At 45.9% G+C, this 23101-nt stretch overlaps 1 protein-coding gene and 1 long non-coding RNA gene across 2 annotated transcripts in view; one reads left to right on the top strand and one right to left on the bottom strand.

Annotated features, from left to right (window-relative positions):
* Positions 1-623: 623 nt before the first annotated feature.
* TM4SF5 (transmembrane 4 L six family member 5) lies at positions 624-6869 on the bottom strand. The gene is made up of 5 exons (XM_057535525.1): positions 6599-6869; positions 1723-1803; positions 1210-1346; positions 792-975; positions 624-717 (listed from the first exon to the last, which is right to left on the bottom strand). Exons 1-5 carry the CDS (start codon positions 6770-6772, stop codon positions 703-705), a joined length of 591 nt encoding a protein of 196 aa, XP_057391508.1. The 5' UTR covers positions 6773-6869; the 3' UTR covers positions 624-702.
* Positions 812-23101, top strand: part of LOC130705864 (uncharacterized) — a 33102-nt gene continuing 10812 nt past the window's right edge. The window contains exons 1-4 of the long non-coding RNA XR_009006252.1: positions 812-1369; positions 1730-1882; positions 10138-10248; positions 16811-16878. This is a non-coding gene — a long non-coding RNA (uncharacterized LOC130705864). The remainder of the gene's footprint in view (positions 1370-1729; positions 1883-10137; positions 10249-16810; positions 16879-23101) is intronic.

The following is a 23101-nucleotide window of genomic DNA, read 5'->3' as shown; positions in this document are numbered from 1 at the left end:
AAAAGTCCATCCATCAGTCAATATCTATCCCACTACCTCCGTGTTTTAAAAAAGTACTTATCACCAATTAAAATAATCTATTGCCTCTTTTAAAAATTGCCCATCTTCTACCCCTGGAATGTTAAATTCTTTAAGAGCACAGAACTTGCCTGTCTTGTTTACACAGTATTTCCAGTGCACTAATAGTTCAATAACTATTTTTTTATTTTATTTTATTTTATTTATTTATTTATGGCTGTGTTGGGTCTTCGTTTCTGTGCGAGGGCTTTTCTCTAGTTGTGGCAAGCGGGGGCCACTCTTCATCGCGGTGCGCGGGCCTCTCACTATCGCGGCCTCTCTTGTTGCGGAGCACAGGCTCCAGACGCACAGGCTCAGCGATTGTGGCTCACGGGCGTAGTCGCTCCGCAGCATGTGGGATCTTCCCAGACCAGGGCTCGAACCCGTGTCTCCTGCATTGGCAGGCAGATTCTCAACCACTGCGCCACCAGGGAAGCCCCTCAATAACTATTTATTAAGGAAATAACAAGCGGGGTGCAAGGGTCCCAAACACGAGAGCCCCAAGCCACGGTGTATCTGGAGACCTTCGGACACTCCTTGTATAGGGCACAATCTGAGACGCGGAAGAGAGTTCTAAATACTTTATTCCAGGGCGGGGGCGGGCCAGGCGGGTGTCCAGGAGCGACGGACCAGATCCGTGGAGCCTCAGTGAGGGGCGCCCTGCGAAAAAAAAGTGAGGACGCAGTCAGGGAGTAAATAGATTTCCTCGACAGCTCCATCCCACACCTTCCCACCTCCTTCTTCCGACAGTCGCCGCAGAAGACACCAATGGACGCGTTCACCAGCTGCACCCCACACAGCAAAATCTCCAGGCAGGAGGCGGCCACCAGCAGCGAGAAGAGCGTCACGTTCCAGGAGACCACACCAGGCGGCTCCACGCACGAGCTCCACTGAGTGCGGTTGAGCAGGTACGAGCCTCTGCGGGCGGGGCAGGGTCACGCGAGAGAAGGAGGTCACGCGGAGCGCCCCCCGCCCTCGGGGCTCCCCGCCCCGCGCAGGCGCCGAGGGGGATATGCAAAGGACTCGTTCGGCCCACGTGGAGGAAGCTGTCTCGAAGCCGAGTCCCACCTAGGTTTCTCAGTCCACGTGGGAAAGGCAGGTGGGCAGTAGCAGAGAATGAGGGCGGGGGCGCGAATACAGGCTGAGCCTTACGCGGTTTGTTGGAAGTGGTATGCCCAGGAGCCGTCCTTTAAGCACTGTGGTCCAATTCGGAGCCCGGCTCCCGATACCGAGAGGCAGTAGATGGCACCAAGCATCCCGAACGCCGAGCAGAAGACCGATCGCAGCATCTGGATACACAGTGCGAGGAGAGGTGAGTTGGGCCGTCCCCGCCCCACTCGTGGGCAAAGCGCGCCTAGCTCCCCTCGCCCTTTGTTACCGAGCTCTAGCCAGTCTCGTTAAAAATACATTTCCCGTCAAACTCCAGGGCTTGGAGTTCGGCTAATTCTAAGAGCCAGTGGCCGCGGAGGTTCATGGGGATTGTAGTTCCCTCCGGTCAGGCCCACTGAAGCCTAAGATTTGCGGGTGCGAGGGAGCGGTAAGATGGAGCCTAGGACTCTGCAGAGGAGCTCGTGAAGCTGGGAATTCTGTGGAGGGGTTTAGGTGTGATTCTTCGAAGACCGATTCAAAGACCTATGCTGAGTGCCGTCTTAATTTGCATCTTACCCTGCAGCGATTCCCACAGCAGCCTGCACCACAACAGCCTTTGCCCCCTGCCCGGACGGCGGAAATTCCTGGACACAGTACCTGTGGGATCAGAGTCGATGTGATAGCGAGTCACCCAGGTCCCCAACTTGGATCAGTGCTTACCCCGTAATGTGACGAGGTAAGCTTCCTGTGATGCCTTCAGTCATTTGGACTATAGGGAGCCCTTATCTCTACTTCTCCTGGAGCAATGTGGGGCTCTGCTTTAAATTTATCTATATTTATGTGCCTACTTATCTCTGTCCAGCTTGTAGCCTCCAGGAGGATAGAGCGCAATATCATTATATCCCCCATAAATCTCAGCATATAGTAGGTGCCCAACTGAATGGGAGTCAGGAGGCCTGGGTTTAATGCCAACCTTTTGCTCACTTCACACTCCGTGAATTGATTCATCTCTCTGGATCTCAGTTTTGTCCTCTGTAAAATGGACTGTTCTCAGGATTTAATGAAATAACAGGTTGCCTTGATGTCAAGACTTGCTCAGAGTAAATGGTCAATAACTATAGAGTCCCTCAGCAGCAGGAAGGAATAGTGGTGTTGGAATGCCTGGCGAACTGGGATTATGGTGGAGGGTGGAGGAGCATGTAAGACTCTGATGGGAAGAGTGGGAATCCCCAAGATACAGCCCTGATCCTCTTTGTCTTTCTTTCTCCCATGGCCCTCCTCAGAGAGCCCATCCCCTTCCAGGGCATCAGCTGCTCCCTCTAACAATGGTTGTCTCCTAAATTGATGCCTCCAAATTCAAATCTAACTGCCTGAAGGGTATGTTCGTTTGAATGTCTTGGTTTTAGCTTAAGTACATCCAGCCTCATACTAATCTCACAATTTGTTCCCCCCAATTCATCTCCCTTTGGCTTTCTTGTCTCCATCAGTGGAAATATCCTGCAGGTCACCCCGGCCTGAAAACTTGAATCCGTCACACCTAGCCAGACCTCAAGTCTTTGGAACTTTTCCTTCAATGGTTCTTGAATCTGTCAGTCCTTTTTTCTTCCCCACGTTCAATCCCCAATCACCTCCCATGAGAAGGATGTGCTCAGCCTCCCTACTAGATTTTTGTATCTCTTGCCCTGTGCCAACTCACATTCCATTCTACATTGCTACCACCAGATTAAACTTAGCTTTCAACTGGTCTTTTCCCTGATCCAATCCTTTAGGGTCTCCTCAAAGAGTAGCCCATCAAGACTGAACTCCAGGAAGGCGTTCGAGGAGGCGGCATTTTGATCTTCTCCAAGGGAGGGGCTGAGAGTTTTAGTTCCATTATATCATCCACAGCAACCTTACAGAAACACCTGCAGAGTTGAATGAACTTTCCACCAGACACTCTTCCCTCTTCCATGTCTTATGGCAGGTCTAGGGCCAGTGCTGGCCCCCTTGCTTGGCCTTTCTGGTTACATCACTTACTCAGAAGCTCCTGGATCCAAAGACACCTGGAATTTGGATTTACCAATTTCAAACGACCTCTCTGTTTGTGGTTTTTTTTTTTTATAAATTTATTTACTTATTTTTGGCTGTGTTGGGTCTTTGTTCCTGCGCACAGGGTTTCTCTAGTTGCCACAAGTGTAGGCTACTCTTTGTTGAGGTGCGCGGGCTTCTTACTGCGGTGGCTTCTCTTGTTGTGGAGCCCGGGCTCTAGGCATGGGCTTCAGTAGTTGCAGCATGCGGGCTCAGTAGTTGTGGCTCACGGGCTCTAGAGCACAGGCTCAGTAGTTGTAGCGCACAGGGCTTAGTTGTTCTGCAGCATGTGGGATCTTCCCGGACCAGGGATCGAACCCTGCATTGTGTCCCCTGCATTGGCAGGTGGATTCTCAACCACTGTGCCACCAGGGAAGCCCTGTTTGTGATTTTTTAAAAAATATTTACTTATTTATTTGGCTGTACCAGATCTTAGTTGCAGTACACGGGATCTTTAGTTGCGGCATGTGGGATCTTAGTTCCCCGACCAGGGATGGAACCCAGGCCCCCTGCATTGGGAGCACGGAGTCTTAGCCACTGGACCACCAGGGAAGTCCCTGATTTTTACTTTTCTAGCCAAAGTGTTTCCTTTTGTTGTCTGAACTCGTCTGTCTTGCTCTCTGCTATCTCGTCTCATTGAAAAGGGAAGGGTAATTGAAAAGGCAGGAGGAAGCACTTAGTTTATAGCTCGAGTCTGTTTACTTTTCTCCATCTCCATGGCCACTGGCCTCATCTAAGCCACTATCATCTCCCCTGGACAACTGTAGTGACCTCAGTCTGGTCTTTCTGCATCCAGTGCTGACCTCCTACTGTTTACTCACCACCCAGCAGCCAGCCATATCCAGCGGGATATGGAGCAACTAGAACTCTCATCCTTTGCTGGTGGGAATACAATTGGCATAAGTACTTCAGACAACTCTTTGGTAATATCTGTTAGCACTGAACATTTGCATACCTTAAGAATCAGCAGTTTTACTCCTAGGTATCTATCCAACAGAAATGCAAACGTACATTCACCTAAAGACATTTACAGGAACGTTTATAGAGCATTATTTAGAATAAACCCAAGTTGGGAACTATCCAAATGTCCATCAACAGTAGAATGTTTAAATAAATTGTAGTAATACTTACACAATGGAAATAATTCTGTAAATATTAGAAATAATAAACTACAGCACTGTGTAACAATATGGATGAAACTTACAAACATAATGTTGACCTCAAGAAGCCAGAACAAAAGTGTCCACTCTGTATGATTCCATTTATATAAAGTGCTAAACAGACAAAACTAACCTCTGGGATAGAAGTCAGGATAGTGGGGCCCTTGTTGGTGTGGGGTAGGGCCTGGTGGGAGGCATGTCTGGGGTTCTTGTAATGACCCACATCTTGATCTGAGTGCCGAGAACATGGGTGTGTTCCCTTTATAAAAATTCACTGAGCTGTATATTAAGGATCTGGGCATTTGTCTGTATGACTTTTTAAAAAGGTAAAAAGTCCTTCAATAGTTTTCTGTGAACTTATAATAAAATTCAGATTCCTCACTGTGCCTTTCAAGGGTATAGGTGCTCTGGCCTCTGCCCTCCTCCGATTTCACTTCATCAAACCTCAGCTGCACTGGCGGCCTCTCCAGTCCTGAGATGTGCAGGCCTATTCCTGCCTTACACTTTGTACTCACCTGTCTGCCATGCTGATTCCTTCTTTTTGTCTTTTGGGTCTCAGTTCAGAAGTCACCTCATCAAGGCCTTCCTTGAAAATGCTATAAGAAGTGGCCCCCCACTTTGCCTCAGGAGCTCTTTACGACAGCATCCTGCTTTGTTTTCTTGATGGTCCCTACTTTTATCTGAGATCACCTCGCTCGTCTGTTTACTTTGTTCATTCACTATTAATCCAGTGCCTGTTAATCCAGGCCTAGGCGCCTGGCACACAGCAGCCAGTGAAACAGGCAGCCCTTCCTCCTGTGGGGCGTACATTTTTGCTTCCTTGATACTGTGTGTCTCCCCAGCAGAAACACCGGCTTCAGGGAGTGCAGGGCCCTCGCCTGTGTGCCTGTGGCATAGCATGAACTGTGAATACACTTGAGAACCTTCTCCAGGGTGGCTGAGAGCATGGAGGCCGGAGGGCAGCTGGGAGTGAGCATGTTGGGGGGACATCCTTGGGGGTCTCCCCAGAAGCAGGCAAGTAAGATCGTGGGGAGGTGGTAGTGGTTTGGGCTGGAGGAGGGGTGCGATGTGACAGCGGCGGAGAGGGTGGGGCTGGGAGGAGTGTGACGTCTCAGAGAGAGTTGAGGTCAGAGGTATGGGGTGGAGTCCAGCAGCCATAAATCCATGGGGGAGGGGGGGGGAGTAGGAGGAAAGACCTGGATGGGTAAGAGGGGAATTGTTAGGTAAAGGAGAAGAGGTGTCCCCATTAGCTAACAGACTTGTGGCCAGTGAAAGAGACAAAGGTGAGGCATCCCCCAGAGAATTTCATCAGTCAGCCATCCTGAGAAGTGGGGAACCGTGCAGGGTAGGTCTTTTGTCTTCATGCCATAAGACGTTAAATTCACTTGACCTTCCAAAAAGTTCCCCTAGGGATTCCCTGGCGGTACAGCGGTTAAGACAGTGGGCACGGTTTCAATCCCTGGTGGGGGAACCAAGAACCCGCACGCCACGCGGTGCACAAACAAACAAAACAACAAAAAAGTTCCCTGAATGGGGAGGGGGGTGGCGAGTGGGGGTTAGGAAGTCCAGGAAGTCTGTGTCTCCCCTTCCTCAATTTCTCCTGACAGATCCTAGTTTCCAGGGAGCCACGGGGACCCCTTCTCCACCATACTGACCCGGGTTCTGAGTTTATCCTTAGTGCCCAGCGCACAGTGGGTATCCAGAAACCTGGGTGGAGAGTGAAGGGACATGGAAGTGGGGGAGGTGACACTGAGCTGATAGGTAGAAATGCTGACCTGCGACATCGCTCCCTGGCTCCAGATGCTGTCACTGTAAACCACACCCACACCAAGCCCATTATTATCTTAACCTGATAACCTCCCATGCAACCAGCTGTTCCTTCTGCCTCAACCCCTGTAGTAGGTGTTCCCAGCATCTGCTCAGCAGGGGGGATGGTGAGGGGCTGGTAGGACATACTCCGTACCCAGGAGGGAACAGTTTCGAGCAGTAAGGCTCCTTCCTTCTCATCCCCCTCAGACATTCAGCTCAGGACCCTGGGGCTGAGAACCTCCCCTACAGAGTGCTCAGTGTTTGGGGGCAACTGGGCGGGCTCCTGGTCCCCACCAAGCCACAGCCATCCCTTCCCGGGCAGCCATCCTTTTCCCTCACTCCCTCTCCCTCCTGTTCAGGACCCCGGAGAGTGGCGCCCAGCCCCCTGGCCCGTGTGCCCTGGCCAGCCCTCTCACCATCAGGCCCCCGCCGATGAAGCCAGCCATGAGCCAGACTTGCAAGCTGAGGTGGTCCTTGGTCCAGGTGGTCTGACCGTTGGGCACTAGCAGGAGGGCGTTGGCCACAATGCAGACCAGGGAGAGGAGGATGAGGGAGAGCCCCACGAAGCGGGCACACTTTCCTGTGCACATGGTGAGGCTCTTGGCAAGGACAGGCAGCAAGTGAAAGTGAGCCCGAGGTTCCCCGGTCCAGAGGGAAAAACAAGCCCGGAGCAAAGGTCGAGGAGGAGGTGTGGTGAAGCTGGCAGTAGCCGATGATAAGGGACAGAGGCAGGAGACACGGGGCTGCAGCAGAGACGCGGCAAAGGGGAGGATGTGGTGGAGGAGGTGGGGGAGCTTGACACGCAGAGGAAGTTGCCTGGGCTCAGTGTGTTCTTCTTCTTTTTCTGCACACACCTCTCCACAGAACCTTGGTCGACTCCTTACCTGCTTTGTGACTTAGCCAAGCCCCTTAATGTCTCTGTCTCAGTTGCCTCATCTGTACAAAGGGTATACAGCCAAGGTATGCCCTTGGCTCACGGGCAGGTGGTGAGGATTAAATGGATTAGGGAGTTCCCTGGCGGTCCAATGATTAGGACTCAGCACCCTCACTGCCTGCGGCCTGGGTTCGATCCCTGGTTGGGGAACTAAGATCCTGCAAGCCGCGTGGGGTGGCCAAAAAAAAAAAAAAAAAAAGGGTCAAGGTGAGGGTGAGAAACATTTTATAACCAAGGACATACTAAGCCAGTGTATGGTGCCCTATTAGTCCCATAGGGAGATTTTCTCCTGGAAAGAAACTAAAGATGGTGGTGGAGGTTCATTATCCTTTTGTTTCTTCTTGTTAATGTCTGTTTATTGAACCATCTTCCTGTTGAGACCACCACTGAGGTCTCATTGATTAAAGCATCCATCCCCCTGGCCTCCGTGTTTGAGTCAGCAATGGCCACGTGATCCAAGCCAGCCCCGTGGGAACCAATTTCTGGTTCTTGTTGTTGGCAATCTGAGGTCAAAGAATTCCTGTTTTTGTTGCGCTGCTGCAGTTGCTGGTGGCATATTGTCACCTGCCTGCTGGAGAGTGAAGAAAATCCAGAGGAAAGACCAGTCAAGAGATGGAGAGAGACTAAGTCCCCCCCCGCACCACCCCCCCGACTTGTGGGATCTTAGTTCCCTGACCAGGAATTGAAGCTGGGCCCTCGGCAGGGGAAGCGCAGAGTCCTAACCACTGGACCACTAAGGAATTCACAAGACTAAGTCTTGATGACATCATGTGAACGTGTAGATCCAGCTATGCCTGAAGCCTGATCAGTCCTTGGAAATTTTTGATTATGTGAACCAGTTTGAGTTGTGTTTCTGTCAACTGCAGGGTAAAGAGTCTTTTTTTGTTGTTTTTTTTAAACCTCCCTCTGTTTTGAGCTGCACACGACAGCATTTTTTTTTTCACATCTTTATTAGAGTATAAATGCTTTACAATGTTGTGTTAGTTTCTGCTGTACAACAAAGTGAATCAGCTATATGTATACATATATCCCCATTATCCCCATATCCCCTCCCTCCCACCCTTCCTATCCCACCCCTCTAGGTTGTCACAAAGCATCGAGTTGATCTCCTTGTGCTATGCAGCAGCTTCCCACTAGCCGTCCATTTTACATTTGGTAGTGTATATATGTCAATGCTACTCTCACTTCATCCCAGCTTCCCCTTCCCCCACCCTGTGCCCTCAAGTCCGTTCTCTACATCTGCGTCTTTTTTCCTGCCCTGCCACTAGGTTCATCAGTACTGCTTTCTAAAATTCCATATATATGCGTTAGCATACGGTATTTGTTTTTCTCTTTCTGACTTACTTCACTCTGTATGACAGACTCTAGGTCCATCCACCTCACTACAAATAACTCAATTTCGTTCCTTTTTATGGCTGAGTAATATTCCATTGTATATATGTGCCACATCTTCTTTCTCCATTCATCTGTTGATGGGCATTTAGGTTACTTCCATGTCCTAGCTATTGTAAATAGTGCTGCAATGAATATCGTGGTACATGTAGCTTTTTGAATTATGGTTTTCTCAGGGTATATGCCCAGTAGTGGGATTGCTGGGTCATATGGTAGTTCTATTTTTAGTTTTTTAAGGAACCTCCATACTGTTCTCCATAGTGGCTGTATCAATTTACATTCCCACCAACAGTGCAGGAGGGTTCCCTTTTCTCCACACCCTCTCCAGCATTTATTGTTTCTAGATTTTTTGATGATGGCCATTCTGACCAGTGTGAGGTGACACCTCATTGTGGTTTTGATTTTCATTTCTCTAATGATTAGTGATTTTGAGCATCTTTTCATGTATTTGTTTGCCATATGTATGTCTTCTTTGGAGAAATGTCAATTTAGGTCTTCTGCCCATTTTTGGATTGGGTTGTTTGTTTTTGTGATATTGAGCTGCATGAGCTGCTTGTATATTTTGGAGATTAATCCTTTGTCAGTTGCTTTGTTTGGAAATATTTTCTCCCATTCTGAGGGTTGTCTTTTCATCTTGTTTATGATTTCCTTTGCTGTGCAGAAGCTTTTAAGTTTCATCAGGTCCCATTTGTTTATTTTTGTTTTTATTTCCCTTACTCTAGGAAGTGGGTCAAAAAGGATCTTGCTGTGATTTATGTCATAGAGTCCTCTGCCTATGTTTTCGTCTTAAGAGTTTTATAGTGTCTGGCCTGACATTTAGGTCTTTAATCCATTTTGAGTTTATTTTTGTGTATAGCGTTAGGGTGTGTTCTAATTTCATCCTTTTACACGTATCTGTCCATTTTTCCCAGCACCACCTATTGAAGAGGCTGTCTTTTCTCCATTGTATATTCTTGCCTCCTTTGTCAAAGATAAGGTGACCAGATGTGTGTGGGTTTATCTCTGGGCTTTCTATTCTGTTCCATTGATCCATATTTCTGTTTTTGTGCCAGTACCATACCGTCTTGATTACTGTGGCTTTGGCTATCCGGAGTCTTTTGTCTCTCCATACAAAATTTAAGATTTTTTTTTGTTCTAGTTCTGTGAAAAGTGCCATTGGTAATTTGATAGGGATTGCATTGAATCTGTAGGTTTTTTTTTTCTCTTTTGGCCCTGCAGTGTGTCTTGTGGGATCTCAGTTCCCTGACCAGGGGTTGAACCCAGGCACTCGGCAGTGAAAGCACAGAGTCCTAACCATTGGACTGCCAGGGAATTTCCTAAAGAGTCTTTTTTGACACAGAGATGAATTCATTAAGCCCTTGCTGTGGACAGAGCCTTGTGCTGGAGAGTACAGGGATTCTCAGTTGCATGCGTGAGACCCAGATATGGGCTTCGGGAGAACATGCCTGAGTTAGCTCACTGGTAAAAGGAAGGTGTAAGATACAAGATCCCAGCCTACATCAGCTGACCTCCAACCAATCCACACATTGGTTTCACTCAACCAATGTTGAGTGAAACCAATGTATGAGTGAAATAAATGCTGATATTTGTAGGCCACTAAGACTTCGTGGGATTTTTTTTGTTCCACAGCAATAGCTGACTGACACAGACCCCATGATCTAGGCCACAGCTGATTGACCCAAGAAGGAGTAGCCAACCCAAAAGCAGACATGAAACCAGAGACCTGTGTGGTTGCTTGAGGTAAGAACTCTGCCCAACAGAGAGAGGTACCCTCACTGAATGATGACTGATCAATGAATTGGATCTTCATTCTTGGGAAAGTTGACTGAAGACAACCTGAGAGTCATCAGAGGGAAGGATGGCCCCAACCTGAGAGTCATCAGAGGGAACTGAGAGAAGTATGAAAGCAGGGAGTGAGCAAAAGCCACAAGGCAACTGAATCCATAAATAAGCAGAAGCCATAGGAAGAGAATTGTGTAGAGAACAGGTATTCAGAAACAGTGCAGGAGGAAGAAACACTGGGGAGTAGAGGTGGGGAGCCCGGGTCCGAGGTGAGGCAGAGGACGCGTGGTTCTGCTGAGTCACCGGAAGTGATGTTGAACCACTAGAGCAGCTGTGATACCCATGTCGCGGGTCTTCCCACTTAAGCCTGGAGCGGGGATTCAGCCATTGTCCTGATGGACAGGGAGTAGGGCCAAGAGAAGCTGCATATTCACTACAAGTTCATCAGTCCTGAGTCTGAGAGATGGTTCTGCTTTTCAGGGTAAGTGAAGAGAAAAAAAGAAAAGTTGTGTGTGGGGGGTGGTTGTGTATTCATTTCTATTACATTTTGTACAACTCCGTATGCACGGAATAATAATGTTAAAAACATTATAGGGATTCTGAAAAACTTCATCAAAACAAGGGAAAGGGCACATCGTCCTGAAGACTGAAAGAAAGAAACAGAACTCTTGAGAAATATTTACTGTAGGATTTGGAAGGAATTTTCAGGAAGGGTTTCACTAGAAGGAGGAGCAGAGTTCTTTAAGGAATGAAAGACTGAGATGAAAAGGCACCAGGGCGTGTTTGGGGAAGAAGGAGAATTGCATGGAAACTCAAAAAATGCACAAAGAGAGCTAAAGTCCACATGAGAAGCACTGAAGAACAAGACTGAAAGTGGGGCAAAGCGGGAGAGGGATACAGAGGACAAACTTGAGCAAGATGCACAGGAAAAGGACCAAAAGATTAGAAAAAAAGGACCAGCGATCAAAACAGCACAAGGGAAGATAAGAGGGAGAATAGAGACGGAAGGTAAGGAAACCAGCTGCTCCCAAAGATAAGAACAGAGCTGGTGGGAGTGACGTCACAGGTGACAAATCTGTGCTCGGAGAAGGCTTCCCCAGGGCGCGGCTCCACTTGAGTTAGTGGGCTGGAGGGCGTACTGTATCCCAGGTGAAGTATTAAAAGTGAACTGAACCCAGATCCATCCTGACTAAATATGTGAATTAAAGAATACAGCTCAGCAAAGTTAAAAGGCTTCCTAGAAAGGAGGAACAAAAGTCGTTCAGGCTTGAGACGTCTCTGTAACACTAAATACCCAGAAGGCAAGGGAGCAACATATATAGTCATGACACAAGCTATGAGTCAGTTATTGTACGTGTATGCAAGTTTCCTCTTGCGTGTGAAGGGCAACAGAACTGCATTTCTGAGAATGTTTGGGTTTGGAAATACCACTATGTCTCCTTCTTCTCCTTTTTTTTTTTTTTTTAAGATATTTTAACTCACCAAGAGATGAAGTGAAATAAAAACTCCAAAAATGGGGAAATCTTGGCATAACTGGAAATAATTTTTATAAACCCAGTTATGACACTGAATATAAGTTTCAAAAAATCCTTTTAAAGAGAAAATATATAGTGTAAATTCTAAAAATTATATTAACAGTAGTAAAGATGTCAATCATTTATTGCCGGCCATGACTAGAGTCCATTTTAAGGAAACTTATCAGGTCACAGAAACTCAACTCTACTGAAACAAAAAGAGCATTTATTGGTTCAGGTAATTAAAATGTCCAAAGGCAGAACCAACTTCTGTGTGTGATCCATGAAAGAAATAATTGATAAGCTGGACTTCATTGATTTTAATTAATTTATTTTTATTTTTTGGCCATGCCACGTGGCATGTGGGATCCTAGTTCCCTGACCAGGGATCGAACCCATGCCTCCTGCAGTGGAAGCATGAAGTCTTAACCACTGGACCACCAGGGAAGTCCTGGACTTCATTGAAATTAAAAACTTCTCCTCTGTGAAAGACACTGTCAAGAGAATAAGGAGACACGTTGCAGATTGGGAGAAAATATTTGTAAAAGACATATCTGATAAAGGATTGTTATTCAAAACATACAAAGAACTCTTAAAACTGAACAAGAAGAAAAAAGAGCCACCTGATGTAAAAATTGGGCAAAAGACTTGAATAGACACCTCATCAAAGAAGATATATAAATGGTAAATAAGCACATGAAAAGATGCTCAACATCATACGTCATTTCCCTACAATAATGAGATACCACTACACACCTATTAGAATTGCCAAAATTCAAAACACTGACAACATCAAATGCTGATGAAGACGTGGAGCAACAGGAATTCTCATTGATTGCTAGTGGGGATGCAAAATGATACAGGCACTTTGGAAGAAAGTTTGGCAGTGTCATAAAACTGAACATACTTTTACCATAAGACCTAGGACTCATGCTTCTAGGTATTTACCCAAATGATTTGAAAAACTTATGTCCCCACAAAAACCTGCACGTGGATGTTTATAGCAGCTTTATTCATGATTGCCAAAAGTTGGAAGCAACCAAGATGTCCTTCAGTAGGTGAATGGCTAAATAAACTGTGGTACATGCAGACAATAGAATATTGTTCAACATTAAAAGAAATAAGCTCTCAAGTCATGAAAAACAGAGAGGAAACTTAAATGCATATTTCTAAGTGAAAGGAACAATCTGAAAAGGCTACACACTATGTGATTCCAACTATATGACATTCTGGAAAAGGCAAAACTCTGGAGACAGTAAAAAGGTCAGTGGTTGCCAAGGGTTGGGGGATGGGGAGAGATGAATAGGCAGAGCTCAGAGGATTTTTAGGACTGTGAAATTATCCTGTATGATATTATAATGGTGGATCCATATCATTATACATTTGTCAAAACCCATAGAATGTACAACACCAAGAGTGAACCCTATATAAACAATGTTGTTTTTTTTAAATTAATTTATTTATTTAAGCTATGGACTTTGGGTGGTAATGATATGTCAATGTAGGTTCATTGATTATAACAAATGTACCACTTTGATGGGGGATGTTGATATTGGGGGAGACTCTGCACGTGTGGGGGCAGTGGGTATGTGGAATGCTCTGTACTTTCTGTTCACTTTTGCTGTGACCCTAAAACTACTCTAAAAAAATATAGTCTATTTTTTTAAAAAGTGTCCAAGCTAAGAGAGTAGATCTTTTGTACGAAATTTTATTGAAGTATAATTGATTTACAGTATTGTGTTGGGACTTCCCTGGTGGCGCAGTGGTTAGGAGTCTGCCTGCCAATGCAGGGGACATGGGTTCGAGCCCTGGTCTGGGAAGTTCCCACATGCCGCAGAGCACCTAAGCCCGTGCTCCACAACTACCAAGCCTGCGCTCTAGAGCCCGCGAGCCACAACTACTGAGCCCGCGTGCCACAACTACCGAAGCCTGCGCTCCTAGAGCCCGTGCTCTGCAACAAAGAGAAGCCACAGCAATGAGAAGCCCGTGCACCGCAATGAAGAGTAGCCCCTGCTCGACAGTACTAGAGAAAGCCTGTGTGCGTACGGCAGCGAAGACCCAATGCAACCAAAAATAAATAAATAAAATTTAAAAAATGTTACAATGTTGTGTTAATTTGTTCTGTACAGCAAAGTGACTCAGTCACGCATACATATATATGTATATACATGTATGTGTACAAATCATTACGTTGTACACTTAAAATATATACAATGTTATATGTCAATTATATTTCAATTTTGAAAAGTCTCCAAAAAGATTACATTGTGTTTTAAAATTGAGACAAAAAAACTAATGATAGGGACTTCCCTGGTGGTACAGTGGTTAAGACTCTGTGCTTCCACTGCAAGGGGCACGGTTCGATCCCTGGCTGGGGAACTAAGATTCTGCATGCCATGAGATGCAGCCAAAAGATAAATAAATAAATTAATTTTAAAAAAAAACTAATGATATATTAAGAAAGTCATGGAAGCAAAGTAGTGGGGCAAAAATTGGACGTGAGTGAAGGTGTTAATTTACCACATGATTTACCATGAGGTAAAACAGGAAAGCACCAGCAGTTTGGAAGAAAATCTCAGTGACAGTAGGGGATCAGTCTTGAGAAATGCTGCATCACCAGTGCCCTTAATGGCACAGAGGTCAGTCAGAAAATGAATCAGAAGAGTCGGACTCAGAAGAAACTTTGTGAATATTTTAACCAATTTGTTTTACTTACAGTTTTCTTTTCATGTATGCACCAGAATGATTTTTTTTTGAAGGGCCTAAAATAACTTTTAATTAGCATACAATACATATTTTAAGTGCTTAGAAAGCATTGTGTTATAATTTACCAGGCAGCATTTTTTTCTTAGTGGTACATAAAATAATAGCGTGTATTACAATTGAAGATGTCTTAGTGGAATTCTCTGTGTAGGCCCAGTTCTGGACCCAGTGAATCCAGCACTAAACACTTGACAGACAAGGTCCCTCCCTGTAGCTTATATTACACTTTGGGAGACAGGCAGTAAACTAGAAATTAGAGTCTATACTAAGTTTTATGAAGGAAATCAACAATGTGATGTGATGGGGAGTGACTTGGGCCAGTGGCTACTCTAGCTCTTGTGGTTAGGGAACCAGAACCACACTGAGACCTGGGCAAGAGGGGCCCCTACCTGGCTCTCTGCTTAACTTTATGCAGGTCTCCAGGGGATCTTGTTAAAATGCAGATTTTGAGTCGGCAGGGCTAGGAGGGGACCAGAGAGTCTGCATTTCTAACACGCGCCCGGGTGATGCTGAGGCTTCTCTTCCCAAGGACCGCACTTTGGTGGCAAGGCTGCAGGGCGCCCGGTGTATCACAAATGCTGAAACACGAGGCCCCTTTCCCTCCCTTTTGGCCTGTGAGAAGGGTTTTGCAAGGGTGGTAAGCAACTGAGCAAATGGGAATTACGAGAGAGCAATGGGCCAATTGGAGTGGATGCGAGGCTGAGAGTCTGCTGTTGGGGGTGGTGGTGGGTCTCGGTCAACCATGTAGGCATCTGGGCCCCCAGCAGCTCTGCTCACTCTGCCCACCAGTTCTGGGCTAACCCTCAGGCTTGCAGGCAGCAGCCCTGGTCCGGGAAGAATTTCGTTCCTTTAGCCTCTGGATTACGAGGAGGTGAGCAGGCCAAGGGGGTGAATATGTATGGGCCTGGCCTTGAGCATAGCTTGATTTATACAATAAAATATTTATTTTTTGGTTTTGTTTGTTTTTGTTTTTTGGGGGCCGCGTGGCATGTGGGGTCTTAGTTCTCCAGCCAGGGTTTGAACTCACGCCCCCTGCATTGGAAGTGCAGAGTCTTAACCACTGGACCGCCAGGGAAGTCCCATATACAATAAAATATTTAGACTTACAGTACGTGTGCCTTCATTTGTGCTGCTGTCCTAGGCCTTACAAATGTTAGCAGTGGGCCTGCAGGATATAATAATAATAACAACTGACATCATAATACTGTCTCACGTGTATGCCAGTCTAAGTATTTAACATGTATTAACTCCTGTAATTCTCATAACAAACCTATGAGGAAGCGGAATGGTTATCCTCATCCCCGTCTTGCAGATCAGGAAACTGGAAGAGCCTGCAGTGGAATCCTGGCAGTTTGGCTCCAGGGTCTGTGCTCTTGACCATGATGCTCTGTTGCTTCCACTCAGAGAGGGGAGCCTCTCGGAGGAGGCCTGAAGGACGGGAGGAGACAGCCATGTGATGAGCTGGAGGCAAAGCACATTCTGGTTGAGGGAACAGGCAAAGGCTCTGGGGGAGAAGAGTTGTATTAAGGAACCAGAAAGAGGTCAGTGATTAGGATGGGGCAGAGGGGTCCGAGAGGAGGAGACAGGCAAGATGAGAGAGGTAGGCAGGGGCTAGATCATGTAGGGCCTTCTGGGGAGTCTAGAAGGCTTTGGAGGGTTTTAAGCAAGGGAGTGACATGATTTTATTTAATTTTTAAAAGATCATTTTGGTGATGCCTGGCAAATGGATTGTATTGGCAGAGGTGGGGAAGAGTGGAAGCAGGGGGACCAATGTGAGGAGGCTATCACAGTAGCCCAGGTGAGAAATGACATAGGTGTGGACCACGGGGATGCATAGGGAGAGAACTGGATCACGGGTGAGTTGAATGTGGAGGTGATGGAAGAAAAGAAGGAAATCAAAGATGGTTTCTAAATTTGGGGTTTGGGCAACTGAATGGGTAGTGGTTTTTTTCCCTGAAGTGGGGAAGTCAAAACCATGGAAGTGAGAGGTATGGAGGGAGACCCAGGCGTAAGAGTGACGCTGTTCAGAGGACCCTATGAATTTCGACTGCGGATGTTTTGTAATGTAACCTGGGTAGGGTGGAGGGTGAATGCTCTCTTAGCTTGGTGAAGCCAGTGTTATCAGCCAGATGAGGACCAGATGGAGTCTTCAGAAGGGAAATATTCATCAGATGGTGTGGAGTGTTTGAATCCAGGGTTGCAGATACAACCCTTCAGCATTTCTCTTCTCTTCCCTCTCCCAGCTGAGACCCCTGGAGACTGAGCTCGCTGCACCCACGCACCCACAGTCGCCCTCCACTGTATGTTTGTGGTGAGTAGGCACTGCATACCAGGAAAAATGCATTTGGCTATAATGTTTACAAGGCCCAAGAAGGTTTGGGGAATAGATTCTTTCCATAGGAAGGAAGGGGTGGTGTTTCCTGAGAAAAGGGCATCAACTCAGCAGAGATTGGGAGAGAATTGTGGAAAGAGGTGGAGCGTTGGAAATGAGTTATCTGCCAGTGAGACACAATCTCGGTTGTGGGGGCAAGGGACAAGGTCACTAGAGCAGGAGTTCATGCCTGGTGTCTCTCTCCTCGTTCCCTCCAGGGGAAGATATCTAAATGTTGCAGTAAATATTGTTTACCTCCTTATAATGGGAAGCTAGCAAGGCAGAATCCTGAGCAGGGGAGGGTCACTTCCTGGTCAATGTCATCCAAGAGGCATCAGTCACTGCATCCTCATCAGGGACCACTGAGTGTCAAGGAAGAGATGCCCACAGAGGGCAGGGCAGGGCAGGCAGTAATACATCGTGCTCCGTCCCCCTCTATAGGTTCCTCTCTAGAGGGTCGTTAGAGACACTGTGTGGGACCATGAGAGGGGGCTTGCCCATGATCCCCTTTTTCCTTGAGTTATTTTGGGTGATGTATTCGTTTGCTAAGGCTGCCATAACAAAGTACCAGGGACTGGGTGACTTAAAGAGCAGACATTTATTTCTCACAGTTCAGGAGGTCAGAAGTCTGAGATCAAGGCATTAGTAGGATTGGTTTCTTCTGCGGCCCCTTTGTTTGGCTTGTAGGTGGCGGCCATCTCCCTGTGTCTTCACATGATCTTTCTTCTTTACACATTGGTGTCCAGATTTCCTCTTTTTATAAGGACATCCGTCATATTGGATTAGGACTCACTGTAATGACCTCTTTTTGACTTTATTACCTCTTTAAAGACCCTGTCTCCAAATACAGTCACATTCTGAGGTACTGGGGGTTAATACTTCAACATATGAATTTTGGGGAGATACAATTGAACCCTTAACAGGTGGGTAAGTCTCCCTTACAACCACAGAGCAAGATTAGAACAATAATAACAATCTCTACCTGTAACTCCCAGTTTTATCAACATTATCTGAGGAGGGGAGGAAACAGATATGCTTAACTTCTTGATTTAACTGGGGAGACTCATAGCATGTTATTTTACTCCTTTTTTTTTTTTTTTTTTTTTGGCCAAGTCACATGGCATACGGTATCTTAGTTCCCCAACCAGGGATCGAACCCGTGCACCTTTCAGTGGAAGCGCGGAGTCCTAGCCACTGGACCGCCAGGGAATTCCCATGTTATTTTATTCTTGACTTCAAGTCAAGAAATACAAGTTAAGAATACTTTTGGAAATGTTAAAGGAAAACATTAGAGAAATAAAAAATGAGATATATGCCTTGCAAACCTCCAGAGAAGATAAAAGCAAAGAAAATGTAATCCATATAGCAGAATATAAAGCATCAAGGAGGCATAAGAAAGAGAAAACATAAAATAAGATCACTAATTATACCAAATATATGGATCAAAACAATTCATGTAACTATTTTAAACGCTATGAAAAAAATAAATGTTTCCAAATTAGGCTAATCAGCAAAATTCTGTTAACAGTAGTTGCCTCAGGGGAGGGAAACAGGGCAATGGGAGACCAGAGGGAAAGGGAAATTACTTTTCACTTTTATGAAAAGGTACTATTGCACATTTTGAATTTTATTATTATGTTTTGCTTATTCCAAATAATAAATGCATAATAAAATTAAACCATATGGTATAGATAATGTTTTGTTAAGTGTTCATTTTATATTGATGTAGAGTATATTTACAATGATTATATAACAGCCATAAACCTTTAGGCACGAAATCATATTGTATTGAAATATATAAAGTCCAAATACTTAGAAATACCCTGGGAAACTATATATATATCTATATAGCTATATAGACTAGAAAATATATTAGTGGTGAGAAACTGTGACATAACTCAGCAGTCTTTGGCCGATGAAGTAAGAAAAAATACACAAAGGTACAAAGGTATTGAGAATCTAAATGATAATAAGGTGATTGATTAATTAGCCACTCATTCAGCAAATATTTACTGAATGTGTCTGATGTGCACCATGACCTTTGCTGGATACCAGGAATACAGCAATAGATAAAGTCTCCATCCTGGAGCTTGCCTTCAAATGATATTTCTTGAACTTTGTATCTCATAAATGGAGAACACACATTTTTCAATGTCAATGAAGCATTTATAAATATTGATAAAATATGAAGTTCTGAAGGAAATACCAGATAACCCCAAACTTGAAATTGTACTGGCCACCTTCTCCAACCACAATGCAATAAACCAGAAATTTACAAATGTTTAAGTAAAAAAATCCAACCGTTAAAAAACCCCCAAACAGTCCTGGGACTTCCCTGGTGGTCCAGTGGTTGACTCCACGCTTCCGGGCTTCCCTGATGGCGCAGTGGTTAAGAATCCACCTGCCAATGCAGGGAACACGGGTTCAATCCCTGGTCTGGGAAGATTCCACATGCCTCGGAGCAACTAAGCCCATGCGCCCCAACTACTGAGCCTGCGCTCTAGAGCCCGTGAACGACAACTACTGAGCCTGCGTGCAGCAGCTACTGAAGCCTGCGGGCCTATAGCCCGTGGTCCGCAGCAAGAGAAGCCACCGCAATGAGAAGCCCGAACGCAGCAACGAAGAGAAAGCCCCCACGTAGCAACGAAGACCCAACGCAGCCAAAAAAAAAAAAAAAAAGACTCCACGCTTCCACTGCAGGGGGCACGGGTTCAATCCTTGGTCAGGGAACTAAGATCCGGCATGCTGTGTGGCATGGCCAAAAACAAAAAAAAACAAAACAAAACCCACCAAAACAGTCCTAAATAATTCTTTGATCACTGAGAAAATCTGAATTGCAAACACAGATGATTATAAACAGATGAAAATGTATCATGGCAAAACTTGAAGAATGGTCATAAATGACACCAGATTACTGAGCATTTATGATTAGCACTTATGATTGGTATCAGAGATATTTCATAAATTATCTTATATAATCCTCACAACAGATATGGCGTAATGCCTCTGTTGTAAATAGGCACTCATAAAAATTTGCCGAAGGGGGGTATGTGGCTCAGAGAGATTAAGTAACTTGCTTAAAACCACACAGCTGACATCAGTCAAACTGGGACTTGTACTCATGCCTGGCAGACTCTTATGCTTGTAATTGCTGTGCTACCATCAACATGATTGATGGAATATGCAGAGGGAAGGAGCTGGTGATTTAAGCTGGCTTTAACCGAAACCTGTTTTCTCAGGCTTTTTGCTTACCTGTTCTTTCTCTCTTTCTTCCCTCTCCTTTTCTTTCTTTCATATGAACAAAGGTTTATTGAGTACTTACTGTGTACCAGATATTGTTCAATATGCTGGGGATTCAGTTGGGGAGAGGCAGACAATAAACAAGTCAACAATACATATACAACTTTAGGGAGAAATACGTGTTGTGAAGAAAAAGGAAACAAGGAGGTAGACTGACAGGCTATTTTAGTTAGTGAGGTCAGGGAAGGTCTCTCTGAGGCAGTGACCTTCAGGAAGGAAGTGGGATTTGGGAGGAAGAGTGTTCCAGCGAAGGGAACAGTAAGTGCAAAGGCCCTGGGGAAACGGGCTTGGCCTGCAAAGAATGGGCACAGCAGGCACTTCCCTGGCAGTCCAGTGTTTAAGACTCTGCACTTCCACTGCAGGGGGCATGGGTTCGATCCCTGGTCAGGGAACTAAAATCCCGCGTGCTGCACGGCATGGCCAAAAATAAATACTTAAAAAAAAAAAGGGACTTCCCTGGCGGTCCAGTGGCTAAGACTCCACGTTCCCAATGCAGGGGGCCCAGGTTCAATCCCTGGTCAGGGAACTAGATCCCACATGCCGCAACTAAGAGTTTGTATGCCGCAACTAAAGATCCCGCATGCTGCAACTAAGATCGGGCACAGCTAAATAAATAAATAAATAAATATTAAAAACAAAATAAACACGAGGAAGCACGGGGAAGACAGGTGTGGAGGGCAAGGGAGAAAAGAGAGTAGAGGATAGACAGAGAGGCAAGAGGAGGAGGAGACAGCAAAAGGATACCCTAGCAAAGGGGGAGGAAAACCAGGAGAATGTGCTGTCCCAGAGGCCAACACAGTGCTTCAAAGAGCGAGTGCATTTAACAACTCTGTTAAATTCTGCTAAGAGAGTGAATACTGACCATTGGGCTTGGCATTATCTCAACAAGGGTACTCTTCATCAGAGTGGTTGGGATGTGAATGGAGAAGAAAGGATGACCAGACATTTGAGGAATGCATTTAACATGAATGACCAAAAAACAAACAGAAAAACGGAAATTGCGGGGAATAGATATCATAAGAAGCGCTGGTGGAAAGATGAGGAAGTTCTGAGGATGGGGGCGTGCAGTGTTGCCATCTGAGGCAAGAAGGGGAATTTCAGAGGGCAGAAGAGAGTATTGAGCAGAGAAATCATAGGATGGTTGGGTGTGCTACAAGCCCACTTGTGATTTGTTGTTACACATTCAAAGTGAGATTTGTCAGCACACTTGTTTATCCCCAGCCGTGCTCAGTTGCTCAGGGAAAGTCTCATTGTTGGTGGAGTTTGGTTTGATCCTTCTTGCAGTTTTGCAAGGAAAATGGTGGGACAAGAGCATTAAGAGTGTGTGCGAAGGAATCATTATAGTCATGGACAATCGGACCTAAACTGGGTGAGGTGGGATGTGAAGATGTGAAGAGGGTGATGGACAGTGAAAATGTGGACTAAAGAACCTGAAAGGTTGAAGGATTGTTGAACTGAGGATATCAGAGAGGGGACTAGAAGGATGGATAGTAGTGGGGCGCTGGGAATCAGAAGGTTGGAAGAGGTGCCGTTACTGGTAATGACAGGGCTCTAGGGTTTGGCCATTGGAGCGTGTGGCTGAGGAGGGGTGGAAGAGAAGAGGACAGGGAGCTGAGAGGTTGGGCTGTTGGATGTATTATCTCAGTGGATGTCTTAGTTACACAAATGAAGACATGATTAATGATGGAGAAGTAAACATAAGCCAAATGCTTAAGCCCTTGATGAAGCTGGTAGATGTTACAAGATGATTGCCACAGGAAGGGTAATGGCTGGTCTAGTCTCCTGGCATGTGCTTCAAAGAGGCTGGGGTTTTGGAGGGAGGAGAAATTTTCTGGAAGCAAAAACATACGGTAAGAAAGACAACTGCCTCATCTCAGAATTTGTGGAATGTGGGAGAAAAAATATTTCTTCAAAGGGTTGCAAGGGGGTAGTGGCTTTGGAGGAGCACCAAGTTTCTGAGAGCAAGAAGGCAAAGGGAAAACCAAGAGAAGAGGTGGATGATTTGGGGGATCTTGTTGATCTTAAATCCCAGAGGGTCCAATGAGAGGATCTGGGGCAGGAAAGGGAGGAGGTAGGAGATTGAACCCAAGAGGGGATGAACAGAGTCATGTGGGGATAAGTCACGGTGACAACGGTTATGTTGGCAAGTGTGGACTTCTGGCGTGTTGACAGTGGAAGCGTATGACTTTGCTTCCTGGGCTCTAGGTGCTGTGCTGTGCTCTTCATGCCCCTCGGCTTTACAGCAGCTCTTTGGCTTCTGTCTGTGGTTCCTGTCTTCTAGGCCTCAGATCTGTGTCCACGAGGCTGGGTTGGGACTAGCACCCCACACAGGCCCATGTTGTCTTCCTCACCCTACGCTTCTACCTCGGACCCTGCAAACTGCCTTCCTCCTTCCTTGGCCGGAAACTCCATGCGAAGTGTCTCAGGCATATCAACTCCCCGCCCACCAGGGAGGCCCAGACAGCCTTGGGTCCCGCTTTGGTTCCCAGCTGGGACACTTTCTACTTCCTCCTTCCTTTATAATAGAGAAAAATTAGGAACTGCCTAAATGTCCCACTAGGCCATGTCACATTCATAAAGTAAACTAATATACAGCCATCTGTATAGACAGATGAGACAAAGAGACTGTCTAATGACATAAAAAGCTGTTCATAACATATTATACATTTATTTATTTATTTACTTTTTATTTTTGGTTGCGTTGGATCTTCGTTGCTGCGTGCGTGCTTTCTCTAGTTGCAGCGAGTGGGGGCTACTCTTTGTTGCGGTGCGCAGGCTTCTCATTGTGGTGGCTACTCTTGTTGCAGAGCATGGGCTCTAGGCACATGGGCTTCAGTAGTTGTGGCGCGAGGGCTCAGTAGTT

This window comes from Balaenoptera acutorostrata, chromosome 20 (assembly GCF_949987535.1).
Source record: "Balaenoptera acutorostrata chromosome 20, mBalAcu1.1, whole genome shotgun sequence".
NCBI lineage: Eukaryota > Metazoa > Chordata > Mammalia > Artiodactyla > Balaenopteridae > Balaenoptera > Balaenoptera acutorostrata.
Note: the sequence above shows the minus strand (reverse complement) of the source record. Positions and strands in the feature narration are given on the sequence as shown.